Here is a 26,375-nt window from a genome sequence, read left to right on the forward strand (position 1 = left end):
GGGCAGCACATCGTGCTGCCCCATAGAAATGAATGGGTCTGCAATTCCGTCCCGCAAAATGCGGAACGAAATTGCGGAAATGTGAATGGACCCTAAGAGTAATATAACAATATAACTGATCAGTATGAGATAGCTGTATTTTAGATTTATACTTTGAGATTACTTCAAGTAGTAGGAAATGAAACCCCAAGACTCCATTTTCACTTTGAAGCAATTCTGCATTTATTTATGCAAGCACATTAGGTCAAACACAGAATACCCTGCTTCACGGTACATATTTGATTGAACAAGCGGATGGGAATAGAACAAAATAACCAAATAATACAGTTATGAACTGAGTAGGCCTGAGTGTAAAAGTTGTGCATTTGAAAAAAGCTTCAGTACTGAGAAATATAAGCCAAGGGATAACTACAAGGCTGAGTGTCCCACTATGACTGAGGCGTAGAAACCGCCAATCCTGCATTACAGAAGCCCCCTACACAACACACTGTCCATTCGTCTTGTTGCATGAAATGGACTATGTTTTAGGATGTGCCGTTTCCATGTCTCTTCTTCGTAGTCCGGCAAGTGTTTGCATGCGGTCAGTTAGTGTAGTATGGAATACATTGAATGGTCAGATACAGTACTTACTAGTTCTAAAGAAAGCAGCTAAAAGCAGTTACAAATACTTCAACCACAATGATGGCAAATGGGTCTGGTACTAAGAGTCTCAGCTCGAACATAGATTACTTAGACTAAATGGGTTTTGCCAGATTATGTCTTAGTGACTGCTGATGGGGTATCAAAGGGACACTTGAAGAAAAATGTGACAGAAAAAAAAATAGATTTCGTTGATTTATAAACCAGCGAATGTTGTTCTGAGAGATAATGCAACATTTGGATATAAATGAACTGCTCCTGAGCTACAGACAATAAATTGGCCATTTTTGGTGGCTAGATGTATCCGATGTATAGCCTGTAGTGTGGAGGCACACTTTAAATAGTATTCTTAACCTGTAACTTCAGATGAGTATATGTATGTATGTGCTATAGTAAAGGGGCTGTCCAGGACCTGAAAAAAATGGGAATTGCTGGGCATGGTGTGTAAGTAAATAAAAAATAAATAAAAAAACACTATCTGCTCTGGTTGGCCCATTCTTGCGATTCCTCTCCACCCACACTCCTTCTGGTTCGAGCCTGGCCAGATGTGTACCATATTGACTCCCGTCACATCCCCACTGCTGGCCAATCAATGGCCTCAACAGTCACAAACTGTGCCTGCACATGTCACTGCTGAGGCCACTAGTGCAGCAGTGATATACAGGGAGTTGGTACGTTACACTTCCAGCCGACTCCTCTCAAAGCTCAAACACCATGCCTGGCCTTCCTCAATTTTTTTCTAAGGCCTCTTTCACACGAACGATACAGATTGTTTTTGGATCTGTTCAGGAAAAAAATGATGGTTTTGCACGCAAGTGCAGTCAACAATCTACATCACATAGCAATCATAAGTGAAAACTGCTTTGCATCAGAACTGCATCTGGATTTAGATATCTATATGTTTTTCACTGAAGCCCTATTAACTTCTAAAGGACCAGAGCTGCGTGAAAAATGCAAAATATAGAACATGCTGCAATTTTCATGTAATGCAGAGATGATGCGTGAAAAGCAATGCTCATGTACAAAGACCCATAAAAGTTAATGGACCAAGATTCAAGCATTGCACCCGCATGGAAAATTGGGTAGTGTGAAAGGGGCCTAACAAAGTAGGAGATTTGCAGTGATATTGACTTGTTTGACCCTGCATTCCTGCATTGCTATGGTTTAGTGGTTTTGATATATATATATATAATGTTTTTTTGGAAAGAATCATTTCAAAGGCACCTTCATTGAATCTGACTAATATCAGACAAACATATATGGGTTATCAATGTGTCTGGTTCATGGTGTTTTTATCAATCTGCCTCTATAACTTCCTCCATATAAATACATTGACCGTTAAACCAAAGAGTCAGAGAGCAGTAAACCTTTTAGAAACTCAAGTGCTCTAAAATGTGGCATGAATAGTTAATTATTTTAGCAACCAATAGTTTATGTGGGCAGACAAATGATCTATAATGTTTTCCAGTGCCCATTAAAAACCCATAGATGTAGAAATACCCATCAATTTGAGAAAGCAGGGCCCTGCCCTTGTGTAGTAATAATAATAATAATAATAATAATAGTAGTAGTAGTAGTAGTAGTAGTAGCATAAACGGGGCTAACCCTTATGTGAAAAAGGCTTATAGAATGCATGTATAAATTCAGCATTTTAGTGGCCATTCCAGCAGCATAGGGTTCTTTATTCTTTACAATAAACAATAAAAGTAAGAAAACAGGTATCCCTTTCTGATTTATTTCTTCCATAAGTGCTTTAAGCATGAAATATATATATATATATTTATATTCATATACCAGTATTTTTTAGTCTTGTAAAAGATTATGTACAAAAATCAGCAGACCCCCAACCAGCGAGGACTGTCTTCCTGACCAAAACATTCTACACAATACAACAAAAAACTAACATAAAGAACAAAATTCCTGTGTGCTTCAGGAGACCAAAGAACTGTCTCTCAGGCTCGGTTTAAAAGTGTTGACCTGTGTGGAGAGAAAAGAGTGAAAATGTAAGAACATTTGGACCACGGAATTAACAACTATATAGTAAGGCCCAAGTGACTTGATCAAAAAACATAATATAGTGAAAGGTCTATCTTTGGTTTCACTATAGTTGCCTTCATATGACATAGAACACTACTGATTGCCACTGCCATTTATCAACGGCTATATGCCAATTGGCATCCAAAACTTTTTACCTCCTCACTTTTAGATAGCAAGATTGGATGAGGGTTTAGCAGGCCCTGTTGTGGTCTCCCACCTCATGACAGATTTAACAACATTTTCACCAGAAAAGGCATAAAGGAAGATGCAAATCTACAGCTTAAAATAATGCACAGCCATGAAGTATCCATCTGTTCTCTCCTATAACATCTAAGTCACTTACCCATAAAACAGTGGATACAGTTTTACATTATTTGGGAGAACAATCTTTGATATCAAATGATGAAATTGACACTTGAGTAACAAAGTTTATGTTTAGACTTGACTGGATTTACCTATGGACACAATAGATCTGTGCCTATGGTAGACCTGGGGTTAGGGTGTCTGATGTAAGAAAGTACTGATGATACACTTCAATTTAGAGTCTCCATGATGAAAGTGATGGTAATACCTGAGAGACTTCCAGCTGTCCTTTTCCATGTGATTATCTGGACCCTCATTTTCAAAGGAAGCCACAAAGAGAGCTGCAAAAGTATAAAGAACCTGTTTTACTAATCAGTTAATATCAAAAATATTCAATTTATTGATATGCAAAGAGACTTAGTGGGACATTTATTAAGACCAGCATTTTATATTCATTTCTCTCCTACTTGCTTTAGATACACCGCAATTATTAAGAGGAACATGTCTCTAAGTATTTGTGGCACATCTATGCAGGTCCATACGACAAAGTGGAGATCTAGACCAGAATGGGAGCTCATGTTGATCTCCGCTATAATCTAGGCCAGTTTCTTGGTGTAGATTATAATACTGTACATGTAATGGACCACCTACTCCAGCCACTAGCCATTTTGAAAGCTACATGTAGAAAAATTTTGCACAACGGCAATATGCGCCAAGGTTTGCAACTTTTTGGTGCCACTTTTCTGGCACAAAGGGGATAATAAATGTCAAATACAATATCAGTTCTCAAATATTCTGTTTCTTCTTCGCCTTTATCCATATCAACATAATAAAATGCAGAGAACCTACAAAAATTGAAGCTCACGGGTACCAATACAAAAATATACTTTATTGAATTACAATTGTACATACATACATTTTTGGAGACTTTTTGTCCCTTATGCATATATTGCTGTAATATATGAGACTCAGCCACACGGATATATGTTTACAAATTGCTGTTTATTATAAAACAATATGTAGCCAGTGTCCCACTGGGATGGTGTTTTTCTTTGCTGCTACCTTTTTTTTAATTACAACGTCTTTTATGTATGTACAATTGTAATTCAATAAAGTATATTTTTGTATTGTACCCGTGAGCTTCAATTTTTGTAGGTTCTGTGTTTTGTTGTAGCAGCTGGTACTCTTATATTTTTTAAATTTGTTGGCCCCCTGAATTTGCCGCAATATGTATTGCATATACTAACTGTAGTTTTGGCATGTGGGCCAGCGTTGGTCTTGCGTTTATATAATAAAATGCAGGCTGAATACCTAGTATATCTAATGTTTAGGCACACTTACCTTCTTCTGAGTAAATTGGAGATGTTAGAAGGTAGGATTGAATTTTCTTATCCTTTTCAAATGGACATTCTACCTGCTTCCAGGTTAGGAAATCGTGAATTTGTCTGGAAATCTCCACAAACTTCTACAAAAATAAATATACACTGTAAAAGCAGAACAGAAATACTCTGCAGTGCTAGTCTAGCAAACTATTTTGGGAATCATCCTCGGATGCCATATCAAATTAAAGGGAACCTGTCATCTGGATTTTGGGTATAGATCTGAGGACATGGGTTGCTAGATGGCCGCTAGCACATCCGCAATACCCAGTCCCCATAGCTCTGTGTGCTTTTATTGTGTAAAAAAAACACGATTTGATACATATACAAATTAACCTGAGATGAGTCAGAGCTTGAAAATATGACTCTTCTCTGGCCACACAAGAAAGATATGACTCTTTTATGTTAATTTGCATAAGAGGCGGGAAGTACAAAAATGCATAATACTTATTGAATTCATCTGCAAATTAAATTAAAAGTGTAATTTATATGTTTAGGGTAACACAATGAACATTTAGAAACGCTCAGTGAGGGTAGCATAGTAGAGGTGACAGGTTCCCTTTAAGTCAGAACCATTCCGGTCATTACCCCTTAATGTTAATACTCGTTATTAAATTATTTTAATTTTTATTGGGTTGTAATAGATTAACTGATTATTTTTTTTATTGAGAACTCAAGGGATCTAGCCAACATGCCCAGCTATTTGTAGGTGCTTACGTAAAGTGATGTACTACTGTAAACCACCAGTAGAGGGAGCAAGAACCCTACAAAGACTCCATGGCCCAGCTACAGTAAACTGTGGATGGTCTGTATTATTTTGTAATCCTGGACCACATGTACTGTTCCTTGTTTATCTGTTAGCGTGTGTTATACAACACTGTATGCAATATAGCCAAGAGCTACTGGGTTTACCTTAAAATGAATGTGCCCATTTGGTAATCGATTGGGGTGCATCTTATGAAGGAAGAAAATATCTTTGATAAACAGGTTGAACACAGGGATAACTATTTTCTCCCGACTGCTGTTGGCACTCTGGGATCTTTGTGCTGCTCCTTGAAGTGCCGTGCGGTAATTGCAGAAGTTGCTGGATGGGTCCATATGGTGCTGCAAGGAATGTGTACAACCAGTTTAGTACAACTAAAGCAATGTCTTCCTGTTCTACTCTGGTCATATCACAGTTTTAAGTGTGTTTTCTTTTATTTTCACAGCTTCTCATTTAGTGATGTTTGCTGTGTTAACTGCAGAGGGTGCTATAACTAGGTTCTAAAGATTAAGCTACATATATTAGTGACGCATAGGGGCATAGGTTAAAAGTCACCATCTATTAAGAACCATTAATGCTGGAAAGATCAAGGGTTACATTATTACAGCTGTACACAATGCAGGTCGATCATTCAGCTGGAAACCAAAATCCTGCTTGAATTTATCTTCTCATAATACTTTTGATTTCTGCACATTATATTGTATCAGCCAAACCAGAGACCCTTCCAAAACAATGAGCGACACATCTTTAGACAGCCGATTCTGGGTTTCTTATAATTCATTTGGCAAATCCTATAGTACTTGGTGCTGACACTAGGTCTTCTTATTGTTAAAAAAAATCCATATAAATAGACACAGAATTAAGAGGGAAAACTTTCTGGGTAATGGGAGGTAAAAACTGCCCCATATGAGGTAGCATGGGTGACAATGATAGCTGTCAGACTGCTATTTCCTGTGCCCCAAAGCTGAGCTTAGACAAGCATTCATTTTTAACCACATTTTTGAGTTGTAAAAAAAAATAAGTTTGCATAATGGCTCTGCTACTTTGTACAAACATAACTGTGAAGGAACAGTTGTCTTTGGGCTTCCCTAAAGTCTTTTTTCATAAAAGTTATTCCCTGTTTCAGCCGCATATCTAGATGCATTTCATTCAGAAGCAGGGGGCGTAGAACATATTATCTAAACCAATATACTAATACTAACCTCCAAGACATCAAACTTGGCTGTTTTGACTTTTGACCATGTCTTCTTTAGCCGTGCCACAGGACTGAGGTTCATCCCAGCTGCAAAAGACCACAAAGGATTTCACTTTATGGTAACATTATATAAGCAGAAAATCTAACCTATTAAATAGATGGAGCAGAATGAAAAAAGAAAAAAGTTAGAAAACATTACTTTAGCTAAACTACTAAAGCTTGAAACACAGTAATGTTAAGGCCGCTGCTAGGCTGCATGAACTTACTGTATGTCAGCTATGCCTGGTCAGTTGTTTTTTTAAAGAGCCAGAGATACAGATGTAGCCAAGCTAAAATTGACTCTGATAACTAGGGATGAGCAAATCGACTTCAGATGAAACAAAGAGTTGTATAACTTTTTTGTGCTATTTTTTTTACTTAAGCGTTAACCATCAAGTTTAGCTAGGCTCCATCTACTGTATAACTGATATATATATGTGTATGTGCACAGATCTAGCATCTATAAACTGATATTGCAGGACAGAAAAATGCTGCATGCGTCGTTTTTCTATCCGGCACTATTTTATACCTAGCATGACAAGTGATGTGCTGGACGTATGCAAATGATCCCATAGAAAACTATGGAATCAGTTCTAACTTCAGTTTCCCTCCTGCTTTTCTGTACGACGACAGATAGAAACTGAGCTGAATCACCAGAGATATGTGAGGCAGGCCTAAATTGTACTCTACTTCAATTAAGAGGCCACTAGGAGAAAAAAATAATTATTTATGTTCAAGTTTTATGTTGAGGTAAATGGTATATATTTTTACAGGTTAGGGGAAAGCATAAAATAAAGGTGTCTGGAACTTTATGCCCCTTGAACCTATCTGTTACAAGAGAGAAAGGTGGTGACGGTGATGACTATAGATGAGCGAATTTCAGGTTATGAAATTCGTTCACGCTTCGTTTACTGGTAAAAGGTGAATTGTGTTATGGGTTCCGTTACCACGGACCATAACGCAATTCTATCACGGAATGCATAACGGAATGCCTTTAGAGACATTCCGTTATTCATTCTGTCATAATAGAAGTCTATGGGCTGCAAAACGGATCTGTCCTGTTTCTGTTATGCAGGAGAGGACTCCCCTGCATAGCGGAAACGGAACGGATCCATTTTCCAGCCCATAGACTTCTATTATGACGGAATGAATAACGGAATGCCTCTAAAGGCATTCCATTATGCATTCCATCATAGAATTGCGTTATGGTCCGTGGTAACGGAATCCATAACGCAATTCACCTTTTACCAGTAAACGAAGCGTGAACGAATTTCAAAATACGAAATTCGCTCATCTCTAGTAATGACCATCAGGACTTTCCCCTTACATTCCATCTTTGACATAACATGGGTAAGTGGGAGTAGAGTTTTGGTTTAAACCACAAAGGGAAAGGGGGATTTAGCCAATGTGGGCTTGAACAATCATTACATAACTCGAGACAACCCGCAAGCAACTTACAAATTATGGCCATCATAGAGTTGAAATTGCCAATGTTGAAACATTCCCGTGCAACATCTATGAAGAACTCCATCACTCTTGTTCTCTGCTTCTTTTTTACAACCTATGAGAGATACAATTCATCAAATATGGTTACTGGAAATATTTATATATATATATATATATATATATATATATACTTACTGTTTCTAAATTATATATTAAGATATTACCAAAGTAGAGGTTACTGATTTTTATTGGCAGTGATACCTCCTCATGAATATATTCGACTCTATTTGACAACAATATCTATGTCTACTTATCAAGGAAACCCTATATATTCAAGTCTGATGACTGATATGAGTGGAGTAACTTGAAGTTCCTGGGCTCTTGTACAAAATCTAGAACAGGGCCCCCACCATATGCCATTAACAATACTGGTGTCTTCCCGTAGATCAGAGGGGCCTTTGTGCCCACTCTGGTACTAGGTGCAATTGTTGCTTCTGCATCTCCCATAGGTGCAAGCAACAGGAAATATTGCTTTTAATTTAGTCATTGAACTTAAAGAGGACCTTTCATCAGTTTAGCCCTAGTCTAATTATGGTCTTACCTTATAAGGCAGCCCCCACTGATGCCATGGCACTTTTTTATTTTTATTTTTACAAAGACTGAGCTCCTCCCTGGCTAAGAGCGGTGCGCTCTGATTGGATGCACTCACAGCCAGGGAGAAGAGAACCGCCCCCAGCGAAACTGCGAGTCACCGCCTAGTATAATCGAGTCGGCTCATTATAATATAAGGCGCCGAAATCAACGAGGCCAACAGCGGATGAACAGGGAGGTCTTTGGAAAAAAAAAAAGGTGTCATGGCATCAGTGGGGGCTGCCCTATAAGGTAAGACCATAATTAGACTATGCCTAAACTGATGAAAGGTCCTCTTTAATTCAGGATGTAAACCTTTTCAATAAAATATAGTCATCTAAAGAGTCAGGAATTATGATCCTGTTCAGTGACACATTTTGTCAGCTCATTTTCTGGCTATTATTTTAGTGTTCATCAGCACTGTAAAAGTAAGTGTTAATCCGGAGAGTTGGGTGGAGAACAAGAAGATGATGACTTCACTCCTGCCAAAATGACTGTTTGCAATGATGTATACATTGTTTTAAAGATGAATCTTGAAAATCCAGAGATAACTAAATATGACTTATATATCCTGCCGAATACAATACATATGGTTATAACAGCTTTCTCATTATGCATTGTAGACAGAAATCTACCCTACTAGTAGTATGGTGAAAGATTCCTCAATCCAATGTCTTTGAACCAGCTGCTTACAATATGATTATTAAGGGTATGGCCACACGGTCAGGTTTTATGATGTAGTTTTGGAAGCCAGATTCAGGAGTGAATTAAAAAAAGAGGAAATGTCATATCTGCCTTTAATACTTTCTTTGCTTTTATAATCCACTCCTGATTTTGGCTTCCAAAACAGCATCAGTAAACCTGACCATGTGGTCCTACCACTAGAGAATCTTGCATTGTGTCACTGTTACACATCATCAGTAAAATAATGTGTGCCTTCTACCAACTCTTATGTGTGTTTTTTATCATTCCAAGCAAAATTTACAGAAGGTCTTGGTTGGCAATTACAAAATGTAGGTTAAATACAGATACAGAAAACAGTGGTTAAAGTCTCAGAAATGGTGACTAGCTCCTCACTGTTAGGTTTTCTAAGAATATGATATCTATATTTAAAAAGAAGGTAAAGTGCACAGCTCTGAAACCACGAGACTACAGTCCTGCTTGTATTAGCATGAAACAGGAAGCTTGTAGCTACAACATTAGCTCAGAATTAATTTTGAAGTCCTACGAGAGAAACCTTCTTTGCGCAAGTAATACAGAACTTGAGTGTGATATCACATCAAGTTTGCAAAATGAGGATAGTAGCATCTGCATATACTGTATACACAAGAGAGAAGATATGTTCCAACTGGCCATGCCTCTAGTCATCTGAAAATACTTAGGGTCAGCCGAGCTTCAATCTTCTGATAAATGGTCACACATTATCCAGGTATCATGAACTATTCAAAGTAGCTTCTATTATAACATATGATGCTTGTCAACTGATTACCACTGAAGGTGGCATACACACAGATGAATGTCAGGCCACCCTGCTGATTTCAGTGAGAGCAGCGGACTGTCTAATTTGTATGGGAGTGACCTGACTGTGTTGGGAAAAAGAAGTGTGAGGGTATGTTGACATATAGGTTTTTAGTGTTTGAACTTTTGCAAATTCTTTTTGCAGTAGAAATGTTATTTGAATGTCTATGGGAAATATGGAATGCAGGACACACAAGCACTTTTTTTTGTTCCTGGTATTTTTGTGGCACCTCTCTGCATTTTTACATTACCTTCTCTGTAAGGGAAAAATGCCATGAAGAAGATACTAGTAGACACACTATGCACTATGCACTCCTAACATGCAAACTTGCTCGGCTGTTCTTCCCACTCCCATGGGGTGAATGGAGCACTCTGGGAGTTGTAGTTTCAGAACACCTGGAGTGCCGGAGGTTGCTGATCCCTGATCTATAGGATTAGTATATTTTTCCCACTGTGTTTGTGGATTGATTTCTCCACAGTAAAAGAAGGCAATGGCACTCACAAAGAATAGATGAAATCTTCTATAGTATCATGGTGAACTGTAATTGTTCTCAGAACTCACCTTGCATATCTCTGTAGCCACCAGCATACTGAGGCAGTTAAACCAGTTATCATAGGCCTCTAGGTTATAGGTCTTGGTGACATCACTTCGGCACTGAGAAATAGTAGAATACAGAATATTGTAAGAGTGAAGAATACATGGGGGATGTTTTAAGGAAATATTGGTACTGGTGATCTAACTTCAAAGTAAGAATAAGTGGCTGAGTCCACCTGTATACAGTTGAATTGAATAAATGTGAAGTATCACGTACTGTGCATGCTTGATATATGATATTAGCCCCAGTCTATAGTCTAGATACACAATCTGCAACCTACATTATGGTTATCCAGAGAGTCCATGTGACTGATTATCTGCATTAGATCTTCAGGGTAGATGTTTCCTAGACGCTCCTGTTAAAGGACAAACAGGTATCAAGATATCAATCTTCATTTCTAATTTTGTACTTATAAGGGTGAATACATGATGTTATATGTTCATTTATTTACATGATGTTATATGTTCATTTATTTAGCAAGATACTCACTAATTCGATTGTCGTGAGCTGCTGAGCAAAGACTAGTGGGTCTCCACACACACTCAGGATATCTTTTTGTGCAGACTGCGGCTTGGCTTTGAGAATTGTCCCTTTGTCCATAACTGGTTGTCGGATTTTCTCTCGAATTTCCTGATATTGGCCCCTTGTGGAAAGAACTAGCAGCACGTTCTGGGTCATCTGGCTAATACTCTTCTTGATTGTACCATTCTCCTAAAAAGGGAATTAAGAAAAAAATCTGTATTTAAACTGTAGAAATATGCAAATTATGATGAACCTACTGATTCTGTAATTTATAACCAAATAGAATGAATATTGCTTCTGATTAAAATGAATCATGTATTATATGCAGAGGTGGATTTTGACATTTCTGTGTCCCAAGCACAGTTTTGTTGGGGCCATCCTGCCACACCCCTAAGCTCCGCCCAGTAGCACTGCTAAACTCCACCCAATCACACCGCTAATTTGGTGACCCTTTACGAGCTCCCCTACAGTATAATGCCCCCTAAGGTGCTCCTCACAGAGTATGAGACCTTTTTATCTGCCCCTCACATTGTATAATGCCTCTGATGTGTCCCCCACCTCAGTATGGTGACCTTATGCCCCCAACACAATTTTGTGCCCTTTTATGTGTTCTCCAACACAATATGTGTTTTTTCCCAGCTTCCTCACATTTTAAAGCTGCTTGCTTTGGAGTAGAGGCAGAGGGACACTTTGTGTCAAGGGACTCTTCTAAAAAGTAGGGATTTTCATAAATGGAGAACCTTTTTAACCCGACTTTAGACATACGATTGCTGTTGCCGTAGTTGCCTTCCACTACTGAGTTGTCAAACACTACAATTTCAGGGTAACTAACTCTTTTCTTAAAGAGAACACTAAGAAGAATCATTTTTACAAATGGTTATATGGACTAGAGACTATTAGTTCCAACATATCAGGTATAGGTTGCCTGTCTTTGCACTGAATACAACTCAAGGTAATGGAAAACTATCTAAAATGTCCCATAAGCATATTGTTTGGTGAATTGCAGAAATGAGCTTCTGAATATAAATGATTGCATTGTGTATGAGTAGCCTGTGTGCATTATGCTTCGTGGCTGGAGCACTAGGAGGGGCAGATGGTACAATGATGATGTCCAGAGAGATCCCTCTGTCTATGTGAGCTCCAGAGCTGATAACAAAAGCCCCTTTCTTATTGCTTGGCTCATGCAGGCAGCAGGAAGAGCGGATGATAAATGAAATGAAGACTAATTGCGTGAAATTATCTTTCTTCATCTGAAACCACGCAATGCTTTCATTTCTCAGCTAACCCACCACGGCCATCTTTTTTGTTTTAGATTATCACCATTAAAAACAATCAAGTAGATTAACCCTCTCAATGATTCTTATAATAAACCATGTCGAGAAATGAGAATGTCACTGATATAATTATCAGGTTGGAAAGAACATCCTAAAATAACACTTGTCTTATCACCTTGTGCTTCTCACCTCATCACATTGTGTGATCCTCTGTGCAATCTCCTTTAGCTCCTTCCTGGCCCTTTCATCCTGGAAGTCGAAAGGAAACGTCTCAGTCCATTCCCTCAGTAGCTGGATGATCTTAGCAGCAAAAGACTTGAGTTTAGCCTAAATGAAGATAAATTACAGATAGGTATTTTATACAATATACAGTACCGTAGGTGACATGCATTGTACTATTGCATATAGCGAAAGAGATGGTTTGGATTGACTCACAGGTGGATCCTCCATTGGGATCAAGTTCTGACTCAATAAGATGGGCCACCCACAACAGGACCCTTAAGATTATGACACTAGAAAGTAGGACTACTGTACATTTACATGTGTAATGAGCCAAAGTGGGCATTACCACCTCCTTTGTACCCCCACTATCTTGGTTGGTGCATCCTGCACCATTTCTGATATTTAATGTCATTTCCTGAAATGTATGTATATGAATTCCCTTGCCAATGTTATTTTAACATGTAATGTGCCTGGTTCACCAGCAGGTGGCAGCAACATCGGCAGTGTTAGTTTCCCTGGAGAGGAACCTTCTAGTTCCCTTCCAGCCCTCTCTAGAGAAGGAGGAGTTAGCTTGTTAGTGTGCAGTCTAGCCTACCTCCTCCTGGGGAAAGGTTGTGTGTTGGCTAGCAGAGCGCTGCCTGCTCTGCTAGGCCCAGAGGCCCAGCCCCTGAAGTCTACATGGTTGCTTGTCCCCTCCTGGGCTTGCATTGCATTTATCCAAGCTGAACCTAGAGCTTGAAGTACTCAAACCCAGGACAAGAGGTTCCTAGGATTAAAGTTAGAGACAGACTACAGACAGCTAAACTAAGTTCCAGCAGAAGAGGAAAAGTTCCTATTTACTCCTGCTAGCATAGCAGCGCTGAGATTGTTGCAGAGAAGCGTTTGCCTGCCATTTAAGCCAATATCTGCTGATGACTAAGATAAAGTTTGGAAACTGTTTAGATTACCGTTTATGCCAAGTAAAGCTGTGTTCAACGTTACTACAAGTCTGGACTCTATTTATTCTACTTATTCATCATCCCAGTTCAACTACCCTTTTTGCACTGCTTCAGACCACTTCACATCTGGGATCCAAGGATATCCAGGTAGGAGCACCGTGACACGTATATACAACATCTACAGAGACATTGTAGGCCACTCTACACCACTCTAGCAATCCTACTCTGGGTACCAACACTACCATCTACAAAGGCGACTCCATGTCCTCGTTGCTTAACTGCAACTGGCGTCACGTTTACTTGCTCTATAAGAGGGACATATTTTGTAGAAACCTCCTAAGGGGCAAGGGATACCCCAGAATCCCTGCTAGTGGGCCCGTTGCACATGGAGTTTGTGTTCTACCTATACTAGCATTGGCTTCCTACAGTGTCTCATTCTAAAAACATTTCTGATAGGTTAATGGTTTCCTATGAAATTGGCCCTGAATACTGATAACACTAAATTCCTGTTATAAAACTCAAAAAGCAAAACCAGTGGCATCAAATGAATAATGTATGACATTGTCTGGCAGGAAAGCAGTGGCCCATATTTATGATACCCCTATGCCAGTTGTCTGGCATTCAAAAGTAACACAATTTTTCAGAAGGCCCCACTTGTACAAAAAATTTGAATTTCTGAAATCAGAAAATGTGAAATTTAGGCCAGAAAACTGCTAGGAATCTAAAATCTACGTTGACTGCCTGGTGGTATCTCTTTCACTTCTGGTGCACAGATCTGCTGGGCTGTGCCACAAATGGTCAGAGCTGTGAACCTGACACCAGAGGGGCAGAGATTAAAGGGATTCTGTCACCAGTTTTATGTTACCCTAATGTCTAGGTCCTAACAGCTCCAGAGCATGTCGATGAGTCCTGATATTCAGGAGCTCATGGCTCTCACTGCTCTCCTGCCACCGATGGACAGTTTTTTTTTCCTACTGCCTGGAGCTCATGAATATTCAAGACTGTGCATGTGCTGGAGCTGTTCAATACATGATTTAAGCAATACGGCTAGGTCAATTAAAGAGACCCAGATTTTGCTAAGTGGATGTGTCACTGGGTTATTCTGCCCTCAGTTAGAACAGCCTAAAAATGGTGATAGATTCCCTAAATTCCTTAATAAATGTCCACCGCTGTCTCTGTTAATTGCCTCTTTTACCATATATCCATGTTATCAGTAACAAGGCACACTAGTCACCATGTAAGAATACATCTACAGTATTAATTAATATCCGTTAAAAATAAAGGCGATGGAACATACTAGCATACGTACACCACGGTATAATAAGGTGCCTTGTCCTCCTAGTTTTATAATATCCTTCGGAAGTGGTGCTCATCATACCCCTGTGACACACAAGGGTTAGAAGTGTTGCGGGTGCACAGTGATATGCATGATCATCCAATATACAGCAACATAGGGATTGAGCTGTCACCCACTAATGGTGATGCTAGTGCTTGGTAATTGTAGGATTGATTCAGTAGAGAATCCATTTCCCCTTCAGTCAGCCAACAAATAGAGAAGAGGAGAATGTATGTAAAAGCAGTCAGTGTACGGGTAACCTGCACTACTCAAGTAGATGAGGCAGAATAAAGGAAGTGGTGTGTAGGCTTCTATACAAGTAGAAGGTTTGCGGTGCTTCCTGTGGAACAGCACTTGTCACACTACGTAAGCAGACTGCTTCCCACTGGGCACCCCCTCAACTCTCCTACCGCCTATATGTCACAAAAGTCCTAATCACAGGGGCGTATGGGAAATCCACAATCAGCTTTCACTTCTACAGGCTGGAAACCACCAAGAAACCTTCTCTATGAGCCGTGTAAAAGGACACATAACGAGTGTGAACAAGAGTGGGCTGCTGCTGTCCAGTCGACGTGTCTGCCATGAATGGTGGGGATGCAGGGTCTGTACAGTGAAGTGTACTAGCCAGTGCTTTGTACAATGCACCGTCAGCACCTATTCACTCCGGCACAGTCACGGATATTTTAGGGCTCCATAGCAAGGTCCAAAGTGACATTTCTGATGAATTTAGTCTTTTTTTTATTTCCAGAGAAATCTTTTATTTTAAAAAATGTTGCGCTTCGCCCACTTTTCCTGGCTTCTATGTCGGAAAAATTAGGAACAAGCTCCTTATAAATATGGCATTGATTCTGAACATCATAAACTGAAAAATCTCCCTTCACACACTATAGTATAAAATGAAGTACGTGCATCACTCTATGGGCCGCCCTGTCGCCCTGTCACCCTGGTTTATGAATAAAATGCCAGCACTACTGTGTAGACTAGCACTCAAGTAATGCAATATTAAGTAATAACATAATAATTCAGAATTATATGCAATTTAAAATCGATTGAAAGCTAGGTGACAACCGGTATCAGCACTGTCACTGTCATCGGGATCAACCCTATTAAACCAGGCATATTGTTTGGTAGTGTTGATTCTGCTGATTAAAATGATACCTTGGGATATCTTTTGAAAATTGGTTGAGGCCTTCATCAGTGCACTGAGGGGTGGAGCCTAACCTCTCAGTGCACCTCAGCTCCTCAGCTTTCCAGTGCTGGCCACGCCTCCCTTGGTGCAATGAAGCCCTCATTTGCATAAAGAGTAAAAGTATTTTTTCTTGGGAATGCCACAAGCAATTTTCAAAAGACAGGTATAAATTTCAATCATCAGGATCAATCCCAGCAGATACTATGCCTAGTTTAAATGGGTTGCTCCTGCTGACAAGTGCTCTTTACAGGGAGTGCAGAATTATTAGGCAAGTTGTATTTTTGAGGATTCATTTTATTATTGAACAACAACCATGTTCTCAATGAACCCAAAAAAACTCATTAATATCAAAGCTGAATATTTTTGGAAGTAGTTTTTAGTTTGTTTTTAGTTTTAGCTATTTTAGGGGGATATCTGTGTGTGCAGGTGACTATTACTGTGCATAATTATTAGGCAACTTAACAAAAAACTAATATATACCCATTTCAATTATTTATTTTTACCAGTGAAACCAATATAACATCTCAACATTCACAAATATACATTTCTGACATTCAAAAACAAAACAAAAACAAATCAGTGACCAATATAGCCCCCTTTCTTTGCAAGGACACTCAAAAGCCTGCCATCCATGGATTCTGTCAGTGTTTTGATCTGTTCACCATCAACATTGCGTGCAGCAGCAACCACAGCCTCCCAGACACTGTTCAGAGAGGTGTACTGTTTTTCCTCCTTGTAAATCTCACATTTGATGATGGACCACAGGTTCTCAATGGGGTTCAGATCAGGTGAACAAGGAGGCCATGTCATTAGATTTTCTTCTTTTATACCCTTTCTTGCCAGCCACGCTGTGGAGTACTTGGACACGTGTGATGGAGCATTGTCCTGCATGAAAATCATGTTTTTCTTGAAGGATGCAGACTTCTTCCTGTACCACTGCTTGAAGAAGGTGTCTTCCAGAAACTGGCAGTAGGACTGGGAGTTGAGCTTGACTCCATCCTCAACCCGAAAAGGCCCCACAAGCTCATCTTTGATGATACCAGCCCAAACCAGTACTCCACCTCCACCTTGCTGGCGTCTGAGTCGGACTGGAGCTCTCTGCCCTTTACCAATCCAGCCACGGGCCCATCCATCTGGCCCATCAAGACTCACTCTCATTTCATCAGTCCATAAAACCTTAGAAAAATCAGTCTTGACGTTTCAGCTTGTGTGTCTTGTTCAGTGGTGGTCATCTTTCAGCCTTTCTTACCTTGGCCATGTCTCTGAGTATTGCACACCTTGTGCTTTTGGGCACTCCAGTGATGTTGCAGCTCTGAAATATGGCCAAACTGGTGGCAAGTGGCATCTTGGCAGCTGCACGCTTGACTTTTCTCAGTTCATGGGCAGTTATTTTGCGCCTTGGTTTTTCCACACGCTTCTTGCGACCCTGTTAACTATTTTGAATGAAACACTTGATTGTTCGATGATCACGCTTCAGAAGCTTTGCAATTTTAAGAGTGCTGCATCCCTCTGCAAGATATCTCACTATTTTTGACTTTTCTGAGCCTGTCAAGTCCTTCTTTTGACCCATTTTGCCAAAGGAAAGGTAGTTGCCTAATAATTATGCACACCTAATATAGGGTGTTGATGTCATTAGACCACACCCCTTCTCATTACAGAGATGCACATCACCTAATATGCTTAATTGGTAGTAGGCTTTCGAGCCTATACAGCTTGGAGTAAGACAACATGCATAAAGAGGATGATGTGGTCAAAATACTCATTTGCCTAATAATTCTGCACGCAGTGTAAGTGATTGTTACCAAGTATATTGTATATATAAAGAAAGCAAGATTAATTTATCAAAATATATAACACAAAAGGACAATTACTAATATTTCCAGGTTTTATTTTTGGTGGAGAATGTTCTTTCTGAGAATGAGGAGGACAAAGGAAGAATCATGGAGATCTGCCCCTGAATCCTTACCACCAATGACTTCTGTATATAAGCTCAGCTATATGTGTGCTAGACTTCTTCTGTCTGTGACAGGAAATGGAAGCCATATGGCTACTTTTTCTTTCACCTGGTTATTCACCCTCTCCTAGCTCTTCCTGGCAGTGACATATTGTATCTTTCCCCTCCTCTTACTGTGCAAGGCAAGAAGCAGCTTTAGGCCCCCCTTCACACGAGCAAGTTTTCCACGCGGGTAAAATGCGTGACGTGAACTGAATCCGGACCCATTCATTTCTAAGGTGCTGTGTACACGAGCGGTGATTTTCACGCATCACTTGTGCGTTGCATGAAAATCGCAGCATGTTCTATATTCTGCGTTTTTCACGCAACGCAGGACCCATAGAAGTGAATGGGGCTGCATGAAAATCGCAAGCATCCGCAAGCAAGTGCGAATGCAGTGCGGTTTCCACGCAAGGTTGCTAGGAGACGATCGGGATGGAGACCCGATCATTATTATTTTCCCTTATAACATGGTTATAAGGGAAAATAATAGCATTCTTAATACAGAATGCATAGTACAATAGGGCTGGAGGGGTTAAAAAAATAATAATAATATAACTCACCTTAATCCACTTGATCGCGCAGCCCGGCTTCTCTTCTGTCTTCATCTTTGCTGTGCACAGGAAAAGGACCTTCGATGACGTCACTGTGCTCATCACATGGTCCGTCACATGGTCCATCACCGTGGTTAAAGATCATGTGATGGACCATGTGATGAGCGCAGTTACATCATCAAAGTTCCTATTCCTCAAAGAAGAAGACAGAAGAGAAGCCGGGCTGCGCGATCAAGTGGATTAAGGTGAGTTATATTATTTATTTATTTTTAACCCCTCCAGCCCTATTGTACTATGCATTCTGTATTAAGAATGTATTATTTTCCCTTATAACATGGTTATAAGGGAAAATAATAGCAATCTACACAACACCTAACCCAAACCCGAACTTCTGTGAAGAAGTCCGGGTTCGGGTCTGGGTACCAAACATGCAGATTTTTTTTTCACGCGCGTGCGAAACGCATTACAATGTTTTGCACCCGCGCGGAAAAAACGCAAACATGGAACGCAATCGCAGTGAAAACTGACTTGTTTTAGTGTCAAAATCGCACCATTTTCCCTGAACGCATCCGGTCCCAATCCGCAATGCCCGTGAGAAAGGGGCCTTATTGTCCAGCCTGTCACCTGAGCAGGAAATCTGCTTTAAAATAGGCATCATCTGACTGTTATTCCCATACGTAATTGACATGTGCAATCATTTTGCTTCCAATTTGACTTTTAATGTGCATGGCCAACTTAACCCCTTCAAGGCCAAGCCAGCTTTTACCATAAAGACCAAGCCACATTTTGCAAATCTGACATGTGGTAATAACTCTGGAACGCTTTTACTTATCCAAGCGAGGCTGTTTTCTCGTGACATATTGTAATTTATGTTAGTGGCAAATTTGAGTCAAAATGTTTTATTTTTATTTATTAAAAAAATCCCATATTTACGGAAAATTTCCAAAAAAATCACCATTTTCTAAATTTTAATTTTTCAGATTTTAAGACGGATAGTGATGCCTCATAAAATATTTATTACTTAACATTCCCCATGTGTCTACTTTATGTTGGCATCATTTTGTAAATATAATTTTATTCCTTAGGACGTTAGACGGCTTTGAATTTTAGAAGCAATTTTGAAATTTTTAAAGAAAATTTCCAAACCCACTTTTTTAGGTACTAATTCAATTCAAAGTCATTTTCTGGCGTTTACATAGTAGAAATCACCCAAAAATGACCCCATTTTAGAACCTACTCCACTCAAATTATTCAAAACTGATTTTACATGCTTTGTTAACCCTTTAGGTGTTCCATAAGAATTAAAGGGACATGAATTCTCTCCCCATCTTCCAGCCTGCATGCTGTTTACATCTGGCCAATGACTGTCTTCAGTGGTGATGTGCTGCTTGTGGCCACATCATCGCTGAAGCAAGAGTCTGATGGCCAGGAGCCTCTGCCCTCTATAGTTACATCAACATTTCAGTAGACATACAGTACAGACCAAAAGTTTGGACACACCTTCTCATTCAAAGAATTTTCTTTATTTTCATGACTATGAAAATTGTAGATTCACACTGAAGGCATCAAAACTATGAATTAACACATGTAGAATTATATACATAACAAACAAGTGTGAAACAACTGAAAATATGTCATATTCTTGGTTCTTCAAAGTAGCCACCTTTTGCTTTGATTACTGCTTTGCACACTCTTGGCATTCTCTTGATGAGCTTCAAGAGGTAGTCCCCTGAAATGGTTTTCACTTCACAGGTGTGGCCTGTCAGGTTTAATAAGTGGGATTTCTTGCCTTATAAATGAGGTTGGGACCATCAGTTGCGTTGAGGAGAAGTCAGGTGGATACACAGCTGATAGTCCTACTGAATAGACTGTTAGAATTTGTATTATGGCAAGAAAAAAGCAGCTAAGTAAAGAAAAACGAGTGGCCATCATTACTTTAAGAAATTAAGGTCAGTCAGTCAGCCGAAAAATTGGAAAAACTTTGAAAGTAAGGGCTATTTGACCATGAAGGAGAGTGATGGGGTGCTGCGCCAGATGACCTGGCCTCCACAGTCACCGGACCTGAACCCAATCGAGATGGTTTGGGGTGAGCTGGACCGCAGAGTGAAGGCAAAAGGGCCAACAAGTGCTAAGCATCTCTGGGAACTCCTTCAAGACTGTTGGAAGACCATTTCAAGGGACTACCTCTTGAAGCTCATCAAGAGAATGCCAAGAGTGTGCAAAGCAGTAATCAAAGCAAAAGGTGGCTACTTTGAAGAACCTAGAATATGACATATTTTCAGTTGTTTCACACTTGTTTGTTATGTATATAATTCCACATGTGTTAATTCATAGTTTTGATGCCTTCATAGTCATGAAAATAAAGAAAACTCTTTGAATGAGAAGGTGTGTCCAAACTTTTGGTCTGTACTGTATATCTGCACTGCTAGATAACACATAACATGGATGCTATAGAATGTTGTCACCTAACTTCTGATGTCCTAAACTTGTTAAAAACATTTTTTACCAGAAAACTTTTAGGACTACATGACATTGTACTGCATTTTACTTGCTGATGATAAGTAATAGATGCAGAATGCATTTTAGTTCTTGAATAGAAAGTGCTAGGTGTTGATTGCTCTAATTTTGCCATTGTGACCCGGTGTCCATGAAGACTAATGGTCCCCCAAGGATGGTGTAGACCTGCTAAGAGACTCATCAAGCCTCCTTACCTTGTCAGCCTCTGTTCCGGCTTCCAGCTGTTGTTTCTGTTTGATGCAGATCTGTCCCACTTTTGCTAGAATCTCATGGGGGTGGATGAAAACACGTGCACTCAGCAGGAAGGTGAAGATGTAGGTTCTCTGCAGGGAGGAAGCACAGGTTTCAATATATAAATCCAGCTCTGCTCCTAGTGATTATCCTGATATATGATATACCGTAGATACTTGGATCTGTAAACTAGTTTTTGAGTTGAAAAAGAGCATGTCTATTTGAGTTACTGTAATGATTGGTAAGCCAATTTACAGGTGGAAACACAAGTGCAAAAACATGTGAAAACCCATCTCTTCAGCTGTGCTAAGCATAGCAGACCATGAACAGTATGACCGGATGCTTAGTGTTCGTCCCTAGTAGTGATCACTATGCAGCCAGCTGTTCGATCATACTATAATGCAGAACTCAGGGTAGTTATAAGCTAAGATAATCAGAAACCATGACGTCTATTACAAAATAGTACAATTTCAGAAAACTTTCTGGTCATCTACAAAGGACAGTGGGACTCTCCTTCAGGAAACTTTTGCCCCTGTCTGTAAATATGGGTCTTTACGTTGCCTTGTTGAGTTTTTGTGGTCATATATCTGCATTGCTAGACAACACATAACATGGATGCTATAGCACATTGGCACCTAACCCCTGATGTCCTAAAGAGCAAATCAATCTAATTAGCATTATAGAGTGACCTATACTGTACCTTCTAAGCAGAAACTTTGAATAACTAAACATAACTTATAACTAGGAATGTGCTATACAGAACTAGGGAAACTGGGTAACAGCCCCTGTAAGACCTACAACAGTGACCTTATATAGGTTCACCTAAGAGGACAATTCAAGGACAGATACTAATGATGGAAGACATGCGCATCACTAAGAATAGAAAACTGTGGAGAAACGTGTATTTTGAAATGTAGTCCATTCGATTATTTCTGCAGCCTAGAGGGAAGCTGTGCCAATCATACCATCCTGATAAAAGGTAGAGTGAAGGACTTGGGAGAAATGATAATGTTTGCGTTGCACCTGTAACTTGCCTTGGGGACTGTGTGTGGGATAACAGCTATGCTGGCATGAAGTAACACTTCTGTCTGCTCGGCTTCTCTCTGAATTTGTCTTGGCTCCTCACCGCAGTGCCTGTTTGCTTCCAGTTTGTTTGCTTTAAAATGCCTTTTTCCCACAGTCAGCGTAACAAACCCTGGCTGCGTTTTCTCCCCTGTGACTTGGATGGGTTTTCTCACTGCTGAGGGCTGGTCTACGCATTCAACAAAGAAATAGCTTTTAATTCACAATGCTATTTCATAATTTATCTGGCCTTTTACTGTAGCATTATGGCATTAGCGTGACTAATAAGAGCCATCATAGTTCATATAGGGGGAGTCGTCAGACACAGAACTGCATATTTGTCATTATTATGCAGGGTTAAATCCCTTTAGCGTCTTCTCTTCTACATCTCTGTGTCAGTCTTAAATTTGGTTTTAGAATTCTATTTATGAACCAGATGAATCAAGTTAAACATTTTTAAATATGGCTCTTTCTGAATGTTTTTTTGAGACATGGATTTTGTCACAGAACACAAAAGTGTGATAATATGACTGCTATGTATGAAGCCTCCTATGATATCTACAGAGCATATCGTTCTTTGTAGGAATCCCCCTTCTCGCCGGTTCCCTGTCACACTCGGAGCAGTGCATGGGAAATGCTAAAGAACTATAAATCGCGTAGTTTCCTAGCAACATAATCAATCACAATGAAAAATGGGAAGACATCAGACAGTTTGGAGCAGGGTTTTTGCTACATGTGGGCAGGAATTTGGTTGTGTCTAACAGAAAAATGTTCTTGACCTTTCACATACATTGGATATTTGCAAAGCGGGTTTAAAGACAGCACATTCTGTTCCGCAGAAGACAAAGGATAAACAGGGGCCCAAGAAACAAAGGAGCCGTTCAAAGGGTTACAGAGCAAAATATGTCATGATCAGAAGGAGGAACTCTGCTGCTTTAGTCAAATGGAGGACATTTCAATATATACCAGTCATGTACCAAATTAGAAAAGAAAGGCCTGACCTAAACAAGAAATGCATCTAATGAAAGCACAGGGCTTCAATAGTCTATTAACGCACAGGAGAACAGATCACCGCATTCAATATATAGAAAGAAAACAACCTCACTTACATCTGGATAGTAATCCACTGTAGGCACCAGGCGTTCAATCAAGGCTTCCAAGGACCCAGACACCAAACAGCCATCTTGATATACTGGATCTCCACATTGCTCCCCCATTTCTGGCTGTACCTGTCCACTACAGGAAGAGCCAAGCATGCTGGGAAATATTGGTGTCTGTGGCATGCTTTCCTGGAAGACAAGAAAAAAGCTAATTCAGACAAACCCAAAAATATAAAATAAATTATTTGTTCCTGAAATTCTGATGAATACAGTTCTGATTGTGTTTTTATGTAGTAAACCGGGGTATATAGGGGCAGCCCGTGTAACTGCTATGGCGCCCATGGGGGAAGGCAGGTGCATTGCCATCCTGTTCTATGATGGGGGCGTAGTGACATGAACCAGGAGCGAGGGCATATTTTAATTTTTTCTATAAGACTCTCTTTCCTGCGCATTCCTTTAAAAAACAGGTAAAATGTAGAAGGCATCGTGGGTGCCGCTAGGGAGACTCGTCCCTGTCACGGCCTGCCATTGGCTGACCCCACCCTGTCAGCAGATGTTTTGATACATGCAACGGGAAGATGCACCAGCGGCCATGCGGGGAGGGGTAAATATAACCTATATGAGGTGCCTGGACATTAGGGGTTTATTATAAGGGTTGGATAACCCCTTTAACAATCCTACCACAGACAGTGCGCCAAGGGGGGGAGGCTTCTGCTGGTTATCTTACAGTCAGACCCAAGACAGTGAGGAGGAGGAGGGGGACATGGCTGCACTCCTGGGACACAAAAAAGTAAAGATTATGCCCCCGCCTGGATCATATGTTTTATTTTATTTTATTTCATGAAAGCTGTTAAAAGGGTTTTCTGAGACTTATATATTGATGACCTATCCTCCGGATGGGTCATCGTTATATGACACCTGGAACCCCCACCGATCAGCTGTTTGAGAAGGCACTGGTGCTTCTGTGAGAGCCATGGCTTTCTCCCTGCCTACCTAGCACAGCCCCGTACATTGTATAGCGGCTGTGCCTCGGATTGCTGCTCAGCCCCATTCACTTCACTGGAGCTGAGCTGTGCCTAGGCCAGGTGACCGATGAACATGTCATCACTTGGCCTAGGGAAAGCTGCGAGCAGGCCGCAGCCAATAGCACAGCTAGCTGGTTCTTAGTTTAAATATAGCAATGCATGAAATGTACATGTTCTCCCCAGGTTTCTGTGGCATCCCATAATCCAAGGACAGGATTACCTTAGCTAGCTTTCTGGTAAAAGGTCCCTAGTGCATTTGAAGGACAGGAATTAGACTGCCAGCCTCGCTGGGTATGATGACCAATGTGAATGATTACAATACATTCTGCATACATATATGGATTATATCGTAGTCATATAAATAAGAAATACATTCATAACAAATATTATATTTTGGAGATGTCCAAAAGGTTCTAATAAAAACACATTTGTGATCTTTATCTTCCTAGAAAGCAACAAACACAAAATATATACATTTCCCTTTGCTAGTTCTAATTTCATGCTGCAAAGAAATGTATGACATTGTAAATATATACATGGTTCAAGCACTGTCCCAAATAGCAGAGAATACATATTTGTCCACTATCACAAATTCCTTGGAGGTCTCCTTGAGCACTACAGAGAATACTATGATGTTAAATAACTTCTTGTCCCATGACATTCCATTTCCTAAGGCACAACAATTATACCTGAGATTTCAGAATATTAATTACTATCTTGTCTGCTGGTGATGGCTAAAATTTGACACTGGCTTCACACATGACATGGATTGCGATTCATGGCTGAAAAATACCCAGAAGGAATTCAGTCTGTTTGCATTCAGAGGAGGTTTCAACAAGTGGAATGTCGTCTGGCTACATTAAATAATGAGCCTTTAAAGTCCAAGGTCAGGACCAGAGTTTTGTTTATGAGCACCATGGCACGTTGCTGTTTACAGCTGAGGAACACAACAGCGTGTGTTCTAGGGGTGGGCGATATGGCCTAAAATCTATATTGCGATATAATTTTAAGCATGTGCGATATGCGATATATTTTGCGATATATTGTTTTCTATATTTGGGGGGGCGTGTTTAAACTTTTTTAAACTTTTTATTTAATAACTATTAGTCTCCTTAAGGGCTAGAACGTAGAACCCTTGTCATATTCACCCTAATAGAGCTCTATTAGGGTGAATAGGACTTTACACTCTCCCTGCTGCCCTGTGCTTTGTGCACACAGCAGCAGGGAGCTGATCCCCCTCCCCTAAACGGTGCCATCCCCAGATCCCCCCCTCCCCTAAACGGTGCCATCCCCAGATCCCCCCCCTCCCCCAAACGGTGCCATCCCCAGATCCCCCCCTCCCCTAAACGGTGCCATCCACAGATCCCCCCCTCCCCTAAACGGTGCCATCCACAGATCCCCCCTCCCCTAAACGGTGCCATCCACAGATCCCCCCCCTCCCCTAAACGGTGCCATCCACAGATCCCCCCCCCTCCCCTAAACGGTGCCATCCACAGATCCCCCCCCTCCCCTAAACGGTGCCATCCACAGATCCCCCCCTCCCCTAAACGGTGCCATCCACAGATCCCCCCCTCCCCTAAACAGTGCCATCCACAGATCCCCCCCCTCCCCTAAACGGTGCCATCCACAGATCCCCCCCTCCCCTAAACGGTGCCATCCACAGATCCCCCCCTCCCCTAAACGGTGCCATCCACAGATCCCCCCCCCTAAACGGTGCCATCCACAGATCCCTCCCCTCCCCTAAATGGTGCCATCCACAGATCCCCCCCTCCCCTAAACGGTGCCATCCACAGATCCCCCCCTTCTCCCCCCCCCAAACGGTGCCATCCACAGATCCCCCCCTTCTCCCCCCCCCCGACGCTCACAG

The 26,375-nt window shown here is 40.6% G+C and overlaps 1 protein-coding gene across 2 annotated transcripts in view; it reads right to left on the reverse strand.

Moving 5' to 3' along the window:
- Positions 1–207: 207 nt before the first annotated feature.
- RASGEF1A (RasGEF domain family member 1A) overlaps positions 208–26,375 on the reverse strand; it is a 50,059-nt gene continuing 23,891 nt past the window's right edge. The window contains exons 2-13 of one of the 2 annotated variants that reach the window (XM_040435483.1): positions 23,493–23,672; positions 21,285–21,413; positions 12,531–12,668; positions 11,035–11,256; positions 10,826–10,900; positions 10,512–10,604; positions 7,814–7,916; positions 6,324–6,403; positions 5,271–5,462; positions 4,321–4,444; positions 3,132–3,320; positions 208–2,616 (exon numbers count right to left, since the gene is read on the reverse strand). In XM_040435483.1, coding sequence (XP_040291417.1) covers positions 3,172–3,320; positions 4,321–4,444; positions 5,271–5,462; positions 6,324–6,403; positions 7,814–7,916; positions 10,512–10,604; positions 10,826–10,900; positions 11,035–11,256; positions 12,531–12,668; positions 21,285–21,413; positions 23,493–23,672 — 1,485 coding nt within the window. In that variant the 3' untranslated portion in view covers positions 208–2,616; positions 3,132–3,171. The remainder of the gene's footprint in view (positions 2,617–3,131; positions 3,321–4,320; positions 4,445–5,270; positions 5,463–6,323; positions 6,404–7,813; positions 7,917–10,511; positions 10,605–10,825; positions 10,901–11,034; positions 11,257–12,530; positions 12,669–21,284; positions 21,414–23,492; positions 23,673–26,375) is intronic. The other variant, XM_040435484.1, reaches the window with a different exon arrangement.

This window comes from Bufo bufo, chromosome 6 (assembly GCF_905171765.1).
Source record: "Bufo bufo chromosome 6, aBufBuf1.1, whole genome shotgun sequence".
In the NCBI taxonomy this organism is placed as follows: Eukaryota; Metazoa; Chordata; class Amphibia; order Anura; family Bufonidae; genus Bufo; species Bufo bufo.